We start from the raw sequence: 17,781 nt of genomic DNA, 5'->3' as shown, positions 1-17,781 counted from the left end.
ATATGTGAGACATGCATACTTCCAAGGCTAGTTTTTCAGTAGCTGCTCAAAACTTTCCTATGAGCCAGTTAACGTTTCTTACCTGACTGATTGTCTAAGATTACTTACCCGTAGGTCAGTAGCCCATGCCTTTTTGGACTTGGTTCTGCTAGGGTCCTTTTCTGGCTGTAAGTTGTGCTGTGCCCCAAAATGGTCCTGGGTGGGTGAGCATCAAAATAGATGGGTAAAAAAAAAAAAAAGAGGATTTTTAAAAAGTGCTGTACGAGGGAGAGTAGGAGTGAAGAGCAGAGGAAGAGGAAGCAGGATTGAGGTCCTTCCATTTTGAAAGCAGCAAGTTTATTTTGGCTACTGTAATGTGACACTGTACTGCGAGTGATCCGAGATGAGAGTGGCTGTGAGCGGTCACGAGGAATTCAGTGAAATAGCAATTGGGGCAAAAACGTTGCCTCTTTTCCCTTTTCAAATCAGCTGTGGAATTCGGGCGTTTTTGTTGAATAGACCAATAATAAAGTAAGATTAATGGGATCACATCTTAATAGTTGTATTTTAAGGATAGCAATGCATGACAGCTGCAAGAAAACCTTTTTAACTCTTAGTTTCCCTAGGTATCAGTCAAAAACACTTATGTTCTACTTCTTTGATTACAGCTTTCAACCTGCAGCAGCATATTTTTAAGGTAACTTTGGTACAGTATGTGCTTATTAAATACCACAAAAGTATTCTCAGTGGCACCAGAACAAGACGTCTGTCATAAATATGTAATTAAGCCATATGGCTTTAATTGATGCATATTGCACTTCCTTTCTTAAACTTCCTAAAGTTTGAGCAGATAACTGTTCAGTACCCGGTTACAGTTGTGTCAGAAGTTACCAAACACTTGAGGAAAAACAACCAGGGATGTACCTCAGCATGGCAGGCTTCGCAGGGTGTTGGAGCCGTGTTTTTACCGCTACGGCACGGTTAATTGTTCTCGGCTTAAATGAAACGGACTGCAGTATGCATCTGAAAATTGCATAAAGAAGGGGAGGGGACTTCAAAGTAGCTTTGATTGCAGTGATTGCACTGACGGCTGCCTAGGTAGTTAAATTTGCAACATCTTCCTTATAAAAAGTTTTGTCTTTTTTTGCATCGACTCAGCAGCTGCTTTAACTGAAATAAAACCAGACAGAAAAACTACTTGGGCTTTTCTGCTGCACAAACCTACTTCTTTTAAACTTGCATTCAGTGAAGCCCGGTAAGGGTTTGGCTCTTGGTAACAACATCATACAGAAGACTGCAGCAGTAGGCACCTGTACGTGCCTCAGGGAGAACGTGGGAACAAGGCCTGGTTGCAGGGGCTGGGAGATTTTAAATGGGGAGGGAACAGTTAGGAAAAAAAATATTGAATTACGCATGAAAATAGAGATTTTCAAGGTGTATGTGTTTTTGTGCAATAGTGTAAGCCTGTCAGTGCAAATGAGGATGGTCACAGCATTGATGAATCTACTACAGCAGCAATTACCCAGCTTTCAGACCTTAAGCGCTTCATTTTTTTAGTGTAGTACTATTTTTATAATAAATTCTATATTCTTAAAAAGTCTTTCTTTGCTTTAAAAAAACAAAAGTCAACCAATACTGCCTATTTCTCTCTTACCCTTCCCCTCCAGGGAAAATTAACCGCTCTGTTTCAAATTAAAGAGCTCTTCTGTACCTTTGAGAGAGAACAGGTACTGCGTCGGTCACACAGAGGTATGAGATCTGCCAGTTCTATGCACTGCAGACATGCTGAAGAAGTGAGTAGAAAGGCGTAAAGTGGACACAGTGGTCATCTACATTTCTGTAAAATACTAGCTTGGATCCCATTGAGGAGTGATGTAAGCACTGAATTTGCCGTCTTTGAAATCTTTGCCTACCTCTCGAAACTCTCACTGCTGCTGCCTGCACTTGCCAGCAAAATTGGTGACAGTAAATGTTTCACCCTGTCTTCCAGAAAATCTTAGCTGCTGTGCTTTAAAGTGCAGCGTGCTTTACAGTACTAAATCATATTGGTACAGAAAAGCTTTGAGTGTTAACTTGACACCCATTTTCAACACCCCAGCAAGATTTTGTTGCAGTGCTAAAAATGATCTTTAACACAGCATTCTGTGTTTTGTCTCATTGCCTATTTTTGTCATCCCAAGTCCATTAATGTTATGCCATAAGGTGTCTCTTGGAGACTTCTCAAATAATTTACATCCAGAAAGAGATTGCATGGGTGTTCTCTGCAATTTTATTTTGGGTAGCTTTTCTTCTTCAGTAAGCCAGTTACTACCTTGTATCATTAAAGATGTTCCAAAATAGCTCAGGTCCTTTGTGTCTCTGATTTAACTTTACAGTATGGCATTTTCATAAAGAATGTGGAATAAAAACTGAAAACATTCAGATGATTAATGCTATTTTGGAAGTTGGCCGTGTTGGAACTCCTAACTGTCACTGCTGTTTTATTGCCAGCCGCGAGGTCTGCCAACTTCATTTGTGACATCGGTAATGTAACTCAACAGATGAGAGTATGGAGGCTGCTGGGGGCTTTCATAATCCGAAGAGATGGATTTCTTCAGACACACACAAAATAACACAACAAAACAAAACCTCAAAACGTTAGAGGGGGTGTGCTTTTGGTGTGGTTGTGTGGGGGCTGTTCTGTTTGTTGTTTGTTGTTTTTTTTTTACACACACTGATCAACATTGTGGACATTTAGAAATATCTTGAGCAATTTAGGATGATAATACCCATACAGCTGCACTTTTCCAATTCACTAGAAAATAGCCCCAAAAGAAACTCGGGTGCTCTGTGCGCAGAATTTTGTGGCATTGCTTTCTGCAGCATGTTAGCCATCATCTTCAGTTCAAGCTGGATGCTAATTTTTGCATTTTTTTTTATGCTGTGTAGAAGTAGTAGTTGACTGGTTGAAGCCAAGCCTGTGTTTAAACAGCATTTTTTGAATGTTTTCTGTCTTCCATTATGCTTCTTTCTCTCATCTCCTTTTGGTTTCCTCAAACTCCCCTTTTCCACTGTTGGGATGGGTTATCTCTTCATGTACATAAAAACTGCTGCTTCTGTAGTTCTGATACAGTGAGATGGATCTTGATTGGGACCTCTGGACACTACTGAAGACTATAATTTCATTATATGTTTTCCAACGTGGGCTCGTACATAGTCTTATGGACAAATATTTCTGCTACACTGTTTTTTACCAAAAATGTGACTAGAAAATAAATAGTTACCTATGTGAATGCAGTTGAATGGGAGATCTAAACCTTGCTCTTTCATCTTTCATCTTGCAAAATAATTTTTCTTGAACATATCTCAGTGTTTATTCTTTCACTTATGATACGGCATTCTGCTTTCCTCTGTCCACCCTGAAAATGATCAGAGCTGCATTTATTTTCTAACTAGTAAATATCAAGAAGTGTTCTTCAAAAAAGGAAAAAAGGACTTATGGCTTTTAATATTTTCCTTGAAAAAAAAAGCTTTTCATAGAACTGAGTTGTTGTCTGACCTTTAATGCAGATCCTAGGTTGTTGAAACTCTTTTCAGCTTTGCCCATACTTAAAGCTGTAATAATTACAGTGTCTGTCTCCCCCTCACCCCCTTATTTATGCAGTTTGCTGACTTTGTCAAAATCTATCTTCAGAACAGGGATGTAAAGGTCCTGAATAACACACTCCAGTGATGCAAGCCATACAGCCTTGCCGTTGCGGGGTCAGATGAGGTAGGCAAAGCACACTGTGCCTGGGATTGCCCTACTCTGGCTGGGCAGGAGCTGCAGGGCTTTGCTGGAGCGGCCGAAGCATTGTTTCATTCCCTTGTGGTACGGCATCTGCATCCGGCAGGTCTGTTACCTGAAATAGTATGGCCGCAGGCAAAACGTGAAGTAGGAGGTACCCAGCGTGCTGCTTCAGGAGCTCTTGTAGAGGAACCAAAATGCTGGTTACGCTGAGGGGAAGCACCTGGAGTTTTGTGGCTGCGGTACAGACAGATGGAGAAGAACAAATCTCTTTTCAGCAGTGAAAAGAAAAAAAAGGTATTGTGATGAGCTCCACACCTCAAAAGCTGTTTTTTTTTGTTTGCTTGTTTGTTTGTTTTTTTTTTGAGTTATTTTGCCTACAGTGCGCATCTGACAGCGATTTGGCGCCTGTTTTTCTGGCATGGTGCTTGCTCTCTTCTCCCTATGCCAGGTCTCGTTCTGTTCCTACCTAAATCAAAGATGCCGTGTCTGAGGGGAAGGTTTTGAAGTTGCATGTTTGGTAGAAGAAAGTACAGCATGAGGAGGAGACCTTCGTGTTTTTTAAAGGCAGTTTTTAACAACTTGGGACTGCGACATGTTGTGGCACCAGAGTTTTGGATGAAGGTTTCAGGCCTTCAAGTATGAGAAAATGGCAAGTAAAGGACTGGACGTGCTAAATGATCTTTCCATATAGCTACAACTAGCCAAGACAAAAAGTACTTAATTTAACAATTCTTACCTTAAATTTTTTTTGTAGCATTTGAATGTCCTTATCAAAGACCATTTTCTGACTTTGCACGTAGTGGTCGTGGTTTCAAAAAGCTTAATGCAAGAACTGGAGGGAAAAATGGTGGAGAGATTATGACTTGGGCTCCCACAGTAGCCACAAGTGGGACCAGAAGCTGGCTTTCCTGGTTTTAAGCTACAGTGGCGGCTCACAAGGAACTTCTGAAGGATCTTCAGCAATTTAACACTACAGGACACAAAAAGTTCCTTTTATTTTACAATAACTGGGTATTTATTCTGATAGCAGTTGGTTTTGGTGGAAGTGCTACAGCAAAGGCTGACAGGAAACATGAGATTTCTTTTTCCCTTTTTTGTTTAAATGTGGTCTTGTAGGTTTCACTCATTCTAGTCCACCAAGTGTACAGCTTCCTAGCCACACGTTGGTAGATAGCATTTGCACGTTTCTTAACATTTCTTAACTGACTCCACATTATTTATTTAACATCTTGTTATTTATGTTATTTAACATCTCAGTACTGACTCCACATTATTTAATGTGGATGTTTTTCAAGTATCCTTGAATTAAACCATGAGGTTCTGAATTGCCACTCTCCACATTTTACTGTCACAGAAGGATTTACTTACTGAAACGACAGATAATTGAACAGCTTACAACTTGCTTTGTCTTAAGGTTGGGAACTCACACCCAGCTGAGGGAGTTGGTTCAGTTGTTGAGCTTTTAATGGACTTCTGCCTGAGGAAACAGCCTCGTGCTAAATGTTATACAGACGTTCGGTGCAACTGCAGGGACCTCGTGCAGGTGACCAGAGCCTGGAAACATGAAATGATGATTTGATGCATTCTACACAAGAAAACAGATTTCTGTCTTGTGTTGACTGAATCCATGACCCATATTTGTGGAAGTCTGCTGTCATTGAATTTACCTCAATCTGATCTTACTCTTTTTCCTGTAGCGTGAGTCTTTCTTTCTTTTTTTTCTCCACAGAAACTCCCAGGCATCTAGGCAACCTGTAGATCTATGTCTACTTCACTACAAAGTCCTCTGAATACCGTACTAAATAACAACACGTGTAGGTGTGCTGCAACTGCTGTGTGCTGCTCCTGTCAGGATCTTACCACTCCTGATTTCTTTCTGTTTGGGTTCGGTCTTCCCATTACAATTGTTTTAAGAAGGGGGGCCGTGCTGTGCCACAGCTATTTTAGGGTAGGGGTGTTTGCTTATTTAACCAGTGTGATTGATGTTATGCTCCTCTTGAGCTAGTTTATGTCTGTGCTTTGCACTTTTTACAATTATTGTTCAGAAGGTCGTGTTCTCAAGTGTCACATAAATGATAAATATGAGGAAAGGGTCTAAGTAGATTTGAATTAGAGGAACCAGTCAGTAAAATCTAGGCAATTCATCATTAGAGGCATCTAGTTCAGGCAAACCTGTGCTGCATTTCACAAGTCCAGCAGGTGGCTGTCCCCTGGTCTTACTGGAGTTTTTTTTTTTTTTTCAATAGAGTAATTCCATCTGGATATCTTAGTACCCATGAGTTTTTTTTACTCTGTCTAAATACTACTTCTCAAATGGTTCTCACTCCTCAGTGTATTTTTTTTTCCCCTAAGCCACTGCCCTTACAGGTATTTTGCCCCTCCAGCAAAACAAGAACTCCTAGCTTTTCAGCAGCAAAATCATCCTGCTGCTGTCAGCCTCCAAGCATCCTGAAAGGAAAAACTCCTCAGAATCCCAGGATGGCTGAGGCTGGCCAGGACCTCAGGAGGCCACCTGGTGCCACCCGTGCCCGAGCAGGGACACCCAGAGCAGGGTGCCCAGCACCACGTCCAGGTGGCTTCTGAAAGGCTCCCAGGAGGAGACCCCACAGCCTCTGGGCAGCCTGTGCCAGGGCTCCGTCACCCGCACAGCACAGAAGGGCTCCTGGTGCTCAGGGGGAGCCTCCTGGGGGCCAGGTTGTGCTCAGGGCCTCCTGTCCTGGCACTGGGCACCACTGCACACAGCCTGGCTCCGTCCTCCCTGCACCTTCCCCTCAGGGATTTACAGACAGTGATGAGATTCCCCGTTCCAGGCTGAGCAGTCCCAGCTCTCAGCCTCTCCTCACAGGAGGGGTGCTCCAGGCCCTCCTTCATCTTTGTGGCCCTATACTGGATTTTCCTTAGTGTGTCCATGTCTCTCTTGTACTCAGGGAGCCCAGAACTGAGCACAGCACTTGAGGTGTGACACCCCCAGTGCTGAATAGAGGAGAAGGATCACTTCTTGACGTTCTGGCACTGTTCCTCCTAATTAGCCGTTGCTGCAAGGATGCACTGCTGGCCCATGCTCAACTTGGTGTCCACCACAACCCTCAGGTCCTTTTCTGCCAGTTTGCTTTCCAGCAGCATTGCCCCCAGCATGTATTAGTGCATGGTGGTGGTGTTTTCTCCCAGATGCAGGACTCTGCACGTGTTGAATGTCACACAGTTCCTGTCAGTCCATCACTCCAGCTTGCCAAGGTCCTACTGGGTTTATCTGCCCCCACCTCACCCCACATTTCTGTCATCAGGGGAGTTGCTGAGGGTACACTCTGCCCCGTCGTGCTGGTTGTTAATGAAGATGTTACACAGGCCTGGGGCTAGTATTGACCTCGGGTATTCTGCTTGTCACTGGCCTCCAACTGCAGTTGTGTGCTCTCTCACGGGGCACAGCTGCTCAGCCAGGTTTTGACCCACCTCACTGTCTGCAGCTCTCTGTGAGGATCTTACGGGGCCTTACTGAAGTTCTGGTGGACCATATCCACTGTTCTCCCCTTGTCCTCTGCAGTGACACCACATCAGCTTTGCTTTCTTAGAACTGGGACTGACCTGTATGCTTCCCATCTCTGTAGGCTGAGGAAGATGATGGGTAAGGCATTTCCTTGCCTCTGCTGGTTGCTGAATGTTAGATACTGGTGGGTGTCTGTCTTTAATCTTCTGAGGTCGTTGCCCCTCTCCCACCTCTCCTAATTTTTGTTGTTCTGCTTTAACCCTCTGCGCTAGCTTATACCTTTAGATACAGGTCATTATCAGTGTTATATTATGAAATATCGATGGTCTGTTGTAAGGGACTCTACCACCTGCAGTAATTGTATTATCTGAAGACTTTCCGGTGGTGTTGCAGGGAGCTTAGAGGGATTCATTTGTTCGATGTTTGCCATATTAGCTTTCTGTTAGAGCTTACTGATGCAGCGCCGTGTGTTATCATTGTTCCAGGGAGGGTTATTAAACCATCAGGACTACCTTTATCAATCAAACTGACAGTCCTAGATAATCAAGTTTGGGAGCCATTTTCTGTAAAGCCACAGTGGTTAACACCACACAGCATAAGAATAGCTGTTAGTCAGCCAAGAGCCCCGGCTTGTTTTCATCCTGTTTGTGGCAGTGACCAGCGCTAGATGACAGGAGAAAAGTATTACAAGAGGACAAGCATACAGTGATGCTTTTCCGCATGATAACAGTTTGCATGATAACAATTTGCAGCTCGGAGGTTTCCTGAGCAGCATGTAATAGCTGAGTATTTCTCACTAATATTTCTTGGAACGAGTGAGGACAGCAGAACCACATGTAAGCTGTGGTGCACCTGATTACTTTGAGTGGCACAACAGCATTGTTGTTTTATGTCTTTATTTCAGTGATCTGAGCATCGCAGCCTAAGCACATCGTCCCAGCCCTCTGCTGAGCAGCAGTGGTTAGTTTGGAGGATCCTGCCTGCAGGCACTTTTGGTACCTGCCTTCGCACCACTGCTCTCCCACCCCCTTGCTTCTTGGTGAAGAGATTTTTCACCTTTATTTCTTTTATGTCATTAGGAGAAGGGCATTTGGTATAGGAAGTGTGGAAGGCTGCCTCTTTAGGAAGCTGCTTTCAAAGATTTGGCATGGCAATCAGGGCTACATTAATTATATTTTGAATTTCTCACCTTGGAGTTGTTCACCATACCGGGTTGCTTATTGAGATGTACCTTTCCTTTTCCTCCTCTGTTACCCTTGCTGTCACCACGGGTGCTGAGGTTAGGGAAGCCCTTACACTGTGGCCCTGCCTGATATTTTAACCTAGTTTAGAGTGTATGAATAACTTGTTGTGGCTGTAAAGGAGCAACTTCAGGAAAGAAAATCCAAGAGAATCTTCTAAATACCGTGTCTGGACTCTGCAGCATTCCTTGCCAAGTACAGAAAGGCTTTCGTCTTCCTGGAGACATGCAGCATGTGAACATCTTATTTTACGTCTCTGTAGTTAAATCCTTTGTTTGGGTTGTTTCACTTCAGTGATTTTTACTGTGTGCTCTTTAAAGACCCAGCTGACATTTAAAAATTGAGTTGGAAGTTGCAAAGTAAAATGGAAAGTCGCTTGCTTTATATTGGCAAAGAAATTCATCTCTGAGATGGTAGAATTTATTTTCATTCTTTTAAATAAATGAGCCAAAAGCACAGTTGTTTGACTAAAACTGCAAAACATGATGGATTAGATATCAGCACCTATTCCACTGTTGTTACTCAAAGGCAAACAAGCTTTTGAGGGGAAGACTATGCAAATCTTGCTGCTTTTATGCTACTTGCCAGATTGAGAAGGTCCTGCAGATTTTCAGTGAGTATAGAAGATGTAGGTGTGTTTTTCTTCTTGTTTTGTAACTTAGCTTCTTGACACGTTGAACAATTCTGAGATCATAGAGCAGTAAAAGTCCTGCTTATTTCCTGTGGTTGGTTTGTGTTGCTGTGAACTGTTTCTGGCATGCTGGAGGTACTTCTGAAGGATGAGTATTCCCGAAGGGTGACTGGCCAGGTATGTCCTTTGGAAGCTGAGCTTGGTGAACATGTACTCTGTAAGTCTACAATGTCTTAATAAATAAACTTCTTGGACAGCCTGCCAAATTTAAAACATAAAATTTCCATTCTTACAAATTGTATTAAAGTTGTGAGACAACACTTGGCTTATGTGGTAGATTTTAAGCACTTGTTTGAATAGGCTAATACCACTCCGAAATGTACTGAAGCTCAGTATACCTATAAAGTGCTTAGTACTTGGAATTGAGTTTGCCCTTCTGCTCTCTTCTGTTTTTGAGCTTTATTTGGCTTTATACAGCAAGACAGGGCAGAAGGATGGCTTGTTAGATAAACTTCTCTCAAAGTGTAAGTGGACTTTGAGAGAAATAATACCTTCTGGTGTGTGCATGTGTCACTTGTGAAGTCTGAGCTCTTGTAATCCTGATCTGGAGCCTCTTTGATTGTGTAGTTTGAGCACAACTCCTTTCTATTCTGATCAGATTGGAGAAGCTCTAGCTGCTAAAATTGAAATAAAAAAAAACCTTTTTGGCTGGCTTGAGCTCGGATAAATTGACTTGTTTTTCCTCACAACTGATTTTGCATGAATTTTGGTTGAGGTACTTAAAGAATGTGTTTCTTAACACAGAAGCCATCATCACTCAACTGTTTGTCTAGCAGATTTGGGGGGAAACGTAAGTGAAATATGTGGTGCTTCTGATTTTGTTCTTTGAAATGGTTTAATTGCCTTTAATGATTTTTTTTTTAAAGCCTAACCTCTCTAGCCATTCATATCAGAGATGAGTTTTTAACCACAGAAAGAGGCCAAATAAAAGGTCTCTGTGTTGCCATTCCTTAATGCAAGAATTGAGTAAATTGTCTCTGCCTTTGTTTCTTCTTCCGGTGCACTGCCAGTTGAAATTATCGAATCACGTTGTCAAGATCAGCCTGATCTTTAAGGCATGCCTAGTATCTGTCCTGCAGAGGACCTGCAGCGCGATACCATGCAACTGTGCAAGTAGATAGACAGGGATTGCTGCAGGAAACACTTATTTTTCTTGTGAAATTATTTAGAATTTTTATTTGTGCAAATGTTCTCTGCACAGTATGAGCACATATTTCTGCTTTACTCGTATTTTTCAGCTGCTTTAATTCTGTGATTGAGGTGTTAGCACAGATACTGATGGCAGCACGAGTGAGGAGGAGGATGGGCTCGTGAATTGAGCAGCTCAGCAGGGACAGCACCAAATTGCTCCTTTTCTTACTCGTGCTCTGTGTCAAGTTCAAGTTTGGATCTTCAGGCCTCAAAGCAGTACTTGGTAACTTTGCTATTACAGCAGCTGTGTAAGAGATGGGCGGATTTCTCTAAGTTCCGTACTTCCATTATGTCCTGGTTTCAGTTAGGAGAGAGTTATTTTTCCTCCTAGTAGCTAGTAGGGTGCTATGTTTTGGATTAGGATGAGAAGAGTGCTGATAACATGCTGATGTTTTAATTGCTGCAGAGCAATGCTTACACCAAGCCAAGGACTTCTCAGCTCCTCGCTCTGTCCTGCCAGCGGGCAGGCTGGGGGTGCAGCAAGAGGGGGCGGCTGCTTGGGGATAGGCTGGGCATCGGTCAGTGGGTGGTGAGCAATTGCATTGTGCATCACTTGTTTCGTACACACTATTAGTAGTAGTGTAGTACTATTATTACTGTTGTTGTTGTTATTTTCCTGTCTTAATAAACTGTTTTTATCTCAACCCACAGGCTTCACTTTCCTGTTTCTCTCCCCCATCCCAGAGAGGGAGGGGGGAGGGTGAGCGAATGGCCGAGTGGTGTTTAGTTGGACTGTGTGGTGTTTAGCTGCCGGCCAGGTTAAACCACAACACAGTAGCTTATGACCTTCTTTGCTCCCCCCCATAAATGTCGACAGTAGCCTCTTTTCAATAGTACCACGTCTCTTGATCTTGGTGTGTTGCAGGTAGGCCTGCTCTCTTCAGACTGGCATTACTGAGTTTCACTGCGCACACAACTCTTGGCTTGTGGAGCGTTTCGATTCCCTGTCACTTTTTTAATAAGTAGTAATGTGATTTTTTACAAATTCAAAAGTAGTCTTTTTCAGTCAGAAAGGCTGAAACTCAGATAAGGAAACTTTAAATCCTGCTCATAGACCAGCCTAGTAACCATTTCCAGTACAGTGCTGCCTTGTTTGCTGCCAGCTTTCCTTACAGTCAGTGCAGTGACCTTAAATGTAGGTTTTCCCACTCGTGCTTGCTAAGAGGAGTAGTGTTAATGGAAAACTGCTCCAGATTCCTGGGAAACTGTTACGTAACATAGTTAAGATGTGAAGCTTCAGGGATGTTTGATTTGTTTATTATACAGCAGATCCCTGCTGGCTTCATAGAACCTTAGAGTGTGCTGTGGGCTATGTAACATTCATCTCCGGGATTTCATTCAGTGTTCTTCCACAGCAATTCACTCTTACAGGGTACCTTCTGTATAGGGTACCTATACAGGGTACCTATTGCATATGAAGCTTGTGGTCTGTATCTTCCTTTTGTGGATGGCCTTCAAAGAACCGTAGTATTTTCCTGTGTGAAGTAGTTGTGGCTGCAAATGGGGATGGTAAAATGCCTTCTTACAGACAGCAGCTTGGCTGGGGTAGTAAAGGCTGGCTCTAAGCATGTTCATCTCCTTCCTGCTGTCTTTTCACCTCATGTTTGTATTGGACACGGGTATTTCTATTGGTATAAATTATCTAATTTATCAAAAAAAAAAAAAGGTACCAGTGCAGTGGAGTCAAACACTTGATAACATTAAGATTTGGATGTCTGAACCTTTTTTAAAGGTTTGGACACCAGAAAACAGTTCTGGTGTGTATGCCTCCTTCTGAAGTTTAGAAAGGGGTTGCTGATTAAGACGACCTGTGGAAATATTAGGATAAACATGGCAAAAAAAGATAGAATTTTATTTGCTTTATTATGAAGACCTTTTATTTATTTACAGGGTTCATCTCTTGATTTAGTATTTATAATACAAATATTCTCGCTAAATTTGGAAGCTGCTCGGGGGCTTTTTCAGATCCCTTCTCATGTGTGGGAAGACAGGAGCCAGAGTTTTACCTGTTGTTATGAGAGGATCTTTGCTGCTTGGAGATAATCTTTTCTAAGGCAGTGGTCAAGGCAGAAGTTACTCTGTTGGTTTCTACTTTTGGACACTGTACCCTCTAAGCAGATGTGGGTTGGCCAGATTTCAGGTTCTGATCTTCCGTTTGGTGAGATACCATAAAGGTGAATTGGAAGTACTTTGGGAAAGAAAGGTTCCCTTTGGTAAAGCTGATGTTTTAGGTGAGCCTATGTAAGGTAGCAAATCTTCTTCGATTTATTTTTCTACTTGTCAAAGTTTGTTGTTTGTCCATTTTGGTGCTGTCTTTTGTGCATATTTTTCAATCTTGCATGTTTTGAGGAACTTACTGTCCTATTTTTGGCTCTGATGTGCCATATACTTGGATTCTTTAGAAAATGGTAATCATGTCTGCTATGGGATATTGTATTGAAGCTTAGTACAAGGAAACAAATACATCTACAACTAATTCTTATGGCTTCACCTGTTTATTTGGTGTGTAAAGTTGTAAATGCTTGTCACAAGGCACCTTGTTTGGTGGTGAGTTGCAAAACACAGAAATGCAAGAAAACACAGGTTTTGCAGCAAGGTGACAGGTGGAAGGGTAAAACTAAAACATAAAACCTCCAAAACAAAAACTTGACTTGAAGCTGAACACCATCCATTTCTCATTCAGACTCTCAATACCAGGCAGAATTTAGATCAAGCTTCATTAAATCTGGTGGTAAGTGGTTACCGTAATGCACTTTCAGTCCCCTGCTCTAGTGTCATGAATGTTTGCGATTCTGCCGCTTGCTGTTAATAGTTAAATCTGGGATTAGATATTCAGTTTAATCAGTGTGTTACATGTTGAAGTATCCCTACCAAACAAAATTATGTTGTAAATGTGCCAGTTAAGTGGATGTTGTATACAATAGAGGCTTCATTTATTTTTCTTTTTTTTTTTTTTTTTCTCCAGATTAAGGGAAGTTTCAGAGAAGCTGAACAAATATAATTTAAACAGGTAAGATGTATTACATGATGCTGCAAGTAATTTAGGAAAGGGTGATTTTAATAATACCAACACGAATTAGGACTGTTATAGAAACAGCCTTAGAAAACCTCAGTACTTGCAATAAAGTTCAGAATCCCAGAATTGGAGGGGCTGGAAGGGACCTCAAGAGATCATCGGTCCAACCCCCCTGCCAAAGCAGGTTGCTCAGAGCAGGTTGCCCAGGTAGGTGTCCAGACGGGCCTTGAATATCTCCAGAGAAGGAGACTCCACCACCTCCCTGGGCAGCCTGTTCCAGTGCTCCGTCACCCTCACTGTAAATGCTTCACATAGACAGTTCTTATGTTAGGAAGAAAATGTTAAGTTTTCAGTTATATTATTAAATACCCTCCTTGTCAAATGACTAAGGTAAAAGTATGTCCCCTACTGTTTGTTGATGATCAAATTACATGAAAATTCTCTTGTATGTTAAGGTTTTGTTTTGCAATTTCTGTGCTTAATGACTGGAAAGACAACACAAAAAACACATGCTTCATCTGATGTACGTGTTTAGTCATTATTGAATGTTTTTATATCAGTAACCATCACTGCTATCATTGTTCCTTCCATATGCCACTTTTTTGCTTGTTTCTGGACCTGAAAAGTTTTAAAATGTTATATATTGCTCACTTTTTGTTTTCAGCCACCCCCCGTTGAATGTATTGGAACAGGCTACTATTAAACAGTGTGTGGTGGGACCAAATCATGCTGCATTTCTTCTTGAGGTAAATCACTCAAAAATCCGTTCAGATAACAAACTTAAAACCATACAGTTAAAAGTAATTCTCTTAAAATCAAATTGATATACTTTCTTCAGCAACTGAAGACTTGTTTTTGCATGCATTTTTTTTCTCTGTCTTGCTTCTCAATTTTGGACACTTGGTTTTCTTGTTTTTAAATATAGGATGGTAGAGTCTGCAGGATTGGTTTTTCAGTTCAGCCAGACAGATTGGAATTGGGTAAACCTGATAATAATGATGGGTAAGAAACTCTTTTCTTCATATTAAATCATTCCTTTGAACTGGATAAGCAGCTTGGCTGCTTTTTTTGTTTTGTTTTTAAACTAGAGTGCCTTTGGAATGGGTACTTTGAGTAAATGCATAATAGTTACGGTGATGCAGCCAAACAGCCTAGCTTGACAAACTGGTGTAGGGAATAAATACTAGACATAGCTCTAAAACAAGTGAGACAGGATGCCCTTAACTTAAAGAAACAAACAAACCGCACCAAAAATAATAATATTGAAAATAAACGGTCTTAAAGTGATAAGCCCCACGTAGAATCCACTCTGAAAGTGGTCTTGTCTGGAAAGGCTTACTTTTTAGATCTGTTTTCTTCAGTCCAGGTAAGTCCTCTTTAATAGGACTATTTAACATATTTGGATGTAAAATGCTGCTTGATATCAAAGGAGCAAACTCAGGCTCAGGTCTGAAGATAGAACAACTGGCAATTACATTTTGTACATATACGCTAACTGAAAACTTAGCACAGTGGCTATCTCAAATCACTAATTAGGTTAATGTGTACTTGCAACTGTGCTGTTATGGATTGCTGATGTACGTACGATCTGTTAGATCTTTCTTTCTTTTCTCAGCGTACCTCTTAATATACAGCTAGATTAGTTTGGAGTATTCCCCAAGGGTGTTGCTTAAGCTGGTATGTTACCAGACTAAGTCCCTGAGAATTTAGACCTGGGATTCCAGGTTTTGTTCTTAACCCATTTGGGATTGTTTTGTGACTGATTTACCATCTTTTACTTTCAGTTCAAAGTTGAGCAGTGGCTCAGGGGCAGGAAGGACATCCAGGCCAGGCAGGACTAGTGACTCCCCATGGTTTCTGTCTGGTTCTGAAACTCTGGGCAGACTGGCAGGCAACACCCTTGGGTAAGTTTTGATAGGATTGAGGCTGCAATCTGTTTGTTCCATATTTGAGTATATGTGTATACACATATATAAATTGTATGCAGTATGTATAAGGGAACGTATAATTACAGCAGTTGTGTAGGTAGGGTATAATAAAAAAACCTTGGTTGAAATTACAGATATGCAAGTGACCCTTGAGTACCTAGGATATGCAGCATTCTTTATGTATGTGTGGAGAATAACTTTGTTTTGGCTGTGTTGTCCTCTTCTGAATGTTTTTTAGTTACTTGATTTTTGAAAAGCAGTTTTTTAGAGGGACACTATCAATTTAAACTATGTAATAGGATAGTGGCATAAAGTAAAATGAGTACTTGCGCAGGTAGAGTCTTCATTATGTATATTTTCAGGCTTTTGTGTATACATTTTTATTTCGCTTTCTTCTCCCCTGCCCCAAATAATACACTGTTTTGTGTTAGTTGGGGTCTTAGTAATAGGAAGGAAACATGTCAAAAAGTTGTCACTCAGAACCTTTAAAATTTTACTAAATGCTAAATATACTATATAAACTCAAAGTTTTATCATTAGCTTTAAAATTGATGGTGTCCCTTCATATAGCAATGTAAATTAATCTTTACATAATCACTATGAATTTGTTATGTGCTTTTTGTAAGAAGTTGAATGTGGCTAAGGTTATTAGCCACAGTAAGGAGACTTGCTATTAGAAACCGTACTTTCTGCATGTGAATGTTTTGTTAAAAGGAAGAGGAATTACAGTTTTTCTTTCAAAGTGAATTTTTTGTTTGTTACCACATAAGCTGATTTCACTGAGGGTTGTCTGATGGATACCCTCTATCCCAACTTCCTGTGAAACTTGGGCATCTGAACCTAAATCTGTTTGTTAAACTCCAAAGAAACTGGTACTGTTGTGTTTAAAAACCTGCTGTCAAAAGTGTAGGGTTTTTTCCTCGGACTAGGAATGTGCTGAATTTATTTTTATCTGAGCATAATGAGTTAAAGTCACTTGAAGCTGTGTGCTTAGGAGACCAACCCTGGAGAGTTCCTAAGTTCTTTCCCTTGCATGTTTTAGAACTCACCAAAGTCAGAGTAACAGTAGATACTATATCTGCTCTGTTAAATGAAAGGAGTACTTGCTGTAATAACCTGAATCTGAAAATGTTCAAATGGTGGAATCCTTGGATCACATCATGGGATTTGGAAGGTTGCTTTCGTACTAGTGGGCAGTGAAAAGATGTGAAAAACTAGTAGATGAGGAGAAGGATTTCAGTTCTCTTTATTTTAGGTTTAGGGAGCTTCAATAGGAATAGCTGTGTCCCAGTGATTTTTTTTTTCCACCATAGATCTTTGAGAGCATAGATCCGTTAAGCTACAGAGAGTTGTATAACAGAGTTAAGAGTACTTCAGGTGAATTTAAGTCCACTTGAGAGGAGCCCAGGTGAAAAGAAAGTTTTGTAAACACAAGGGAATACATTTTATGAAGACAACGTTTTTGTATTGGGGTTGATCAGTAGATTTCAGAACTCTCAAAGCTGTTAAACATTTGTAAAGAGGTGAAGTAATGAAGCCTTTCTCTTTTAGGGATATTAAATGTCACTTTTTTTTTCCTTCAAGTTCTCTTGAAGTTTTAACCATGTTTTAACTAGCTTTTAGTTACACTAAAAATAACATCTGAAAATGGCAATGTTCTGAGTCAGTGGGTTTCTCCAGATCTGATCTCACTTGAGGTAGTAAAATACACAGTTAGTATAGTGTAAATTTAAAGAAAATGTTTTTGTGATGCCTCTTAATTAGCAAGTTAGGACACACTTGGAATATTTGAGTTATATGTTTATAGAATTTTAACTGTTACAGTTCTCATGTCTGTCATCGACAGTTTATAACTTAAAGTAGAGAGAAGTATTTGTATTAATTGTTAAAATCTAGTATGTAAACTTTTCTTTAAACCCACATCTTCCATGCTGAGAGTTGACTTCGAAACTTTTGTGTAGGAAGAACTTGTCTTCCCTCAGCCCTCTTTCACACCTTAGAAGCAGAGTAACTAGTTTAAGTAAAATGTCACTTCTTTTTTTTTCCCACTAGTATCTATTTTTGTGAGCTCTTCTATCTGATCAGACAAGATTTTTTTTTTTTCCTGAAGCCTTCATTGTATTGCTTATTGTCTCGTACTGGGCTATTGTCTGTGTGGTTGCTGGCTACAGTCCTGAAAATGCACGTCTGACAGGGCCTCATCTTAGGTGGATGCTTGCGTAGTTCTGTAACTGTATGGTTCTTGTCAGAAGAAAAGAGAAGGAAGGATGTTAGTAATGAACTTAAACCATCAAATGTGAAACAATTATTTTTACCTAATTAGTTTTTATATCTACAGGTGACATATTTTTACTGTGAATTTTAGATACCGTTTCAGAAACATACTTTTTTTTTCTTGTCTTGCTAGACTTGTCATGCCAGATTCCGCATCTTAATTTTTTTTTTTTTTTTTTTTTTTGTGAATGGAGGTTGAGAACTATGG

At 40.7% G+C, this 17,781-nt stretch overlaps 1 protein-coding gene across 11 annotated transcripts in view; it reads left to right on the top strand.

Moving 5' to 3' along the window:
• UBR5 (ubiquitin protein ligase E3 component n-recognin 5) overlaps positions 1–17,781 on the top strand; it is an 85,585-nt gene that overhangs the window by 5,171 nt on the left and 62,633 nt on the right. For 10 of the 11 annotated variants that reach the window (XM_035316813.1, XM_035316815.1, XM_035316816.1 and 7 more), the window contains exons 2-5: positions 13,321–13,365; positions 14,036–14,117; positions 14,297–14,373; positions 15,156–15,275. In XM_035316813.1, coding sequence (XP_035172704.1) covers positions 13,321–13,365; positions 14,036–14,117; positions 14,297–14,373; positions 15,156–15,275 — 324 coding nt within the window. The remainder of the gene's footprint in view (positions 1–13,320; positions 13,366–14,035; positions 14,118–14,296; positions 14,374–15,155; positions 15,276–17,781) is intronic. The other variant, XM_035316819.1, reaches the window with a different exon arrangement.

The sequence above is a fragment of the Oxyura jamaicensis genome, chromosome 2, assembly GCF_011077185.1.
Source record: "Oxyura jamaicensis isolate SHBP4307 breed ruddy duck chromosome 2, BPBGC_Ojam_1.0, whole genome shotgun sequence".
NCBI classification, from domain to species: Eukaryota; Metazoa; Chordata; class Aves; order Anseriformes; family Anatidae; genus Oxyura; species Oxyura jamaicensis.
Note: the sequence above shows the minus strand (reverse complement) of the source record. Positions and strands in the feature narration are given on the sequence as shown.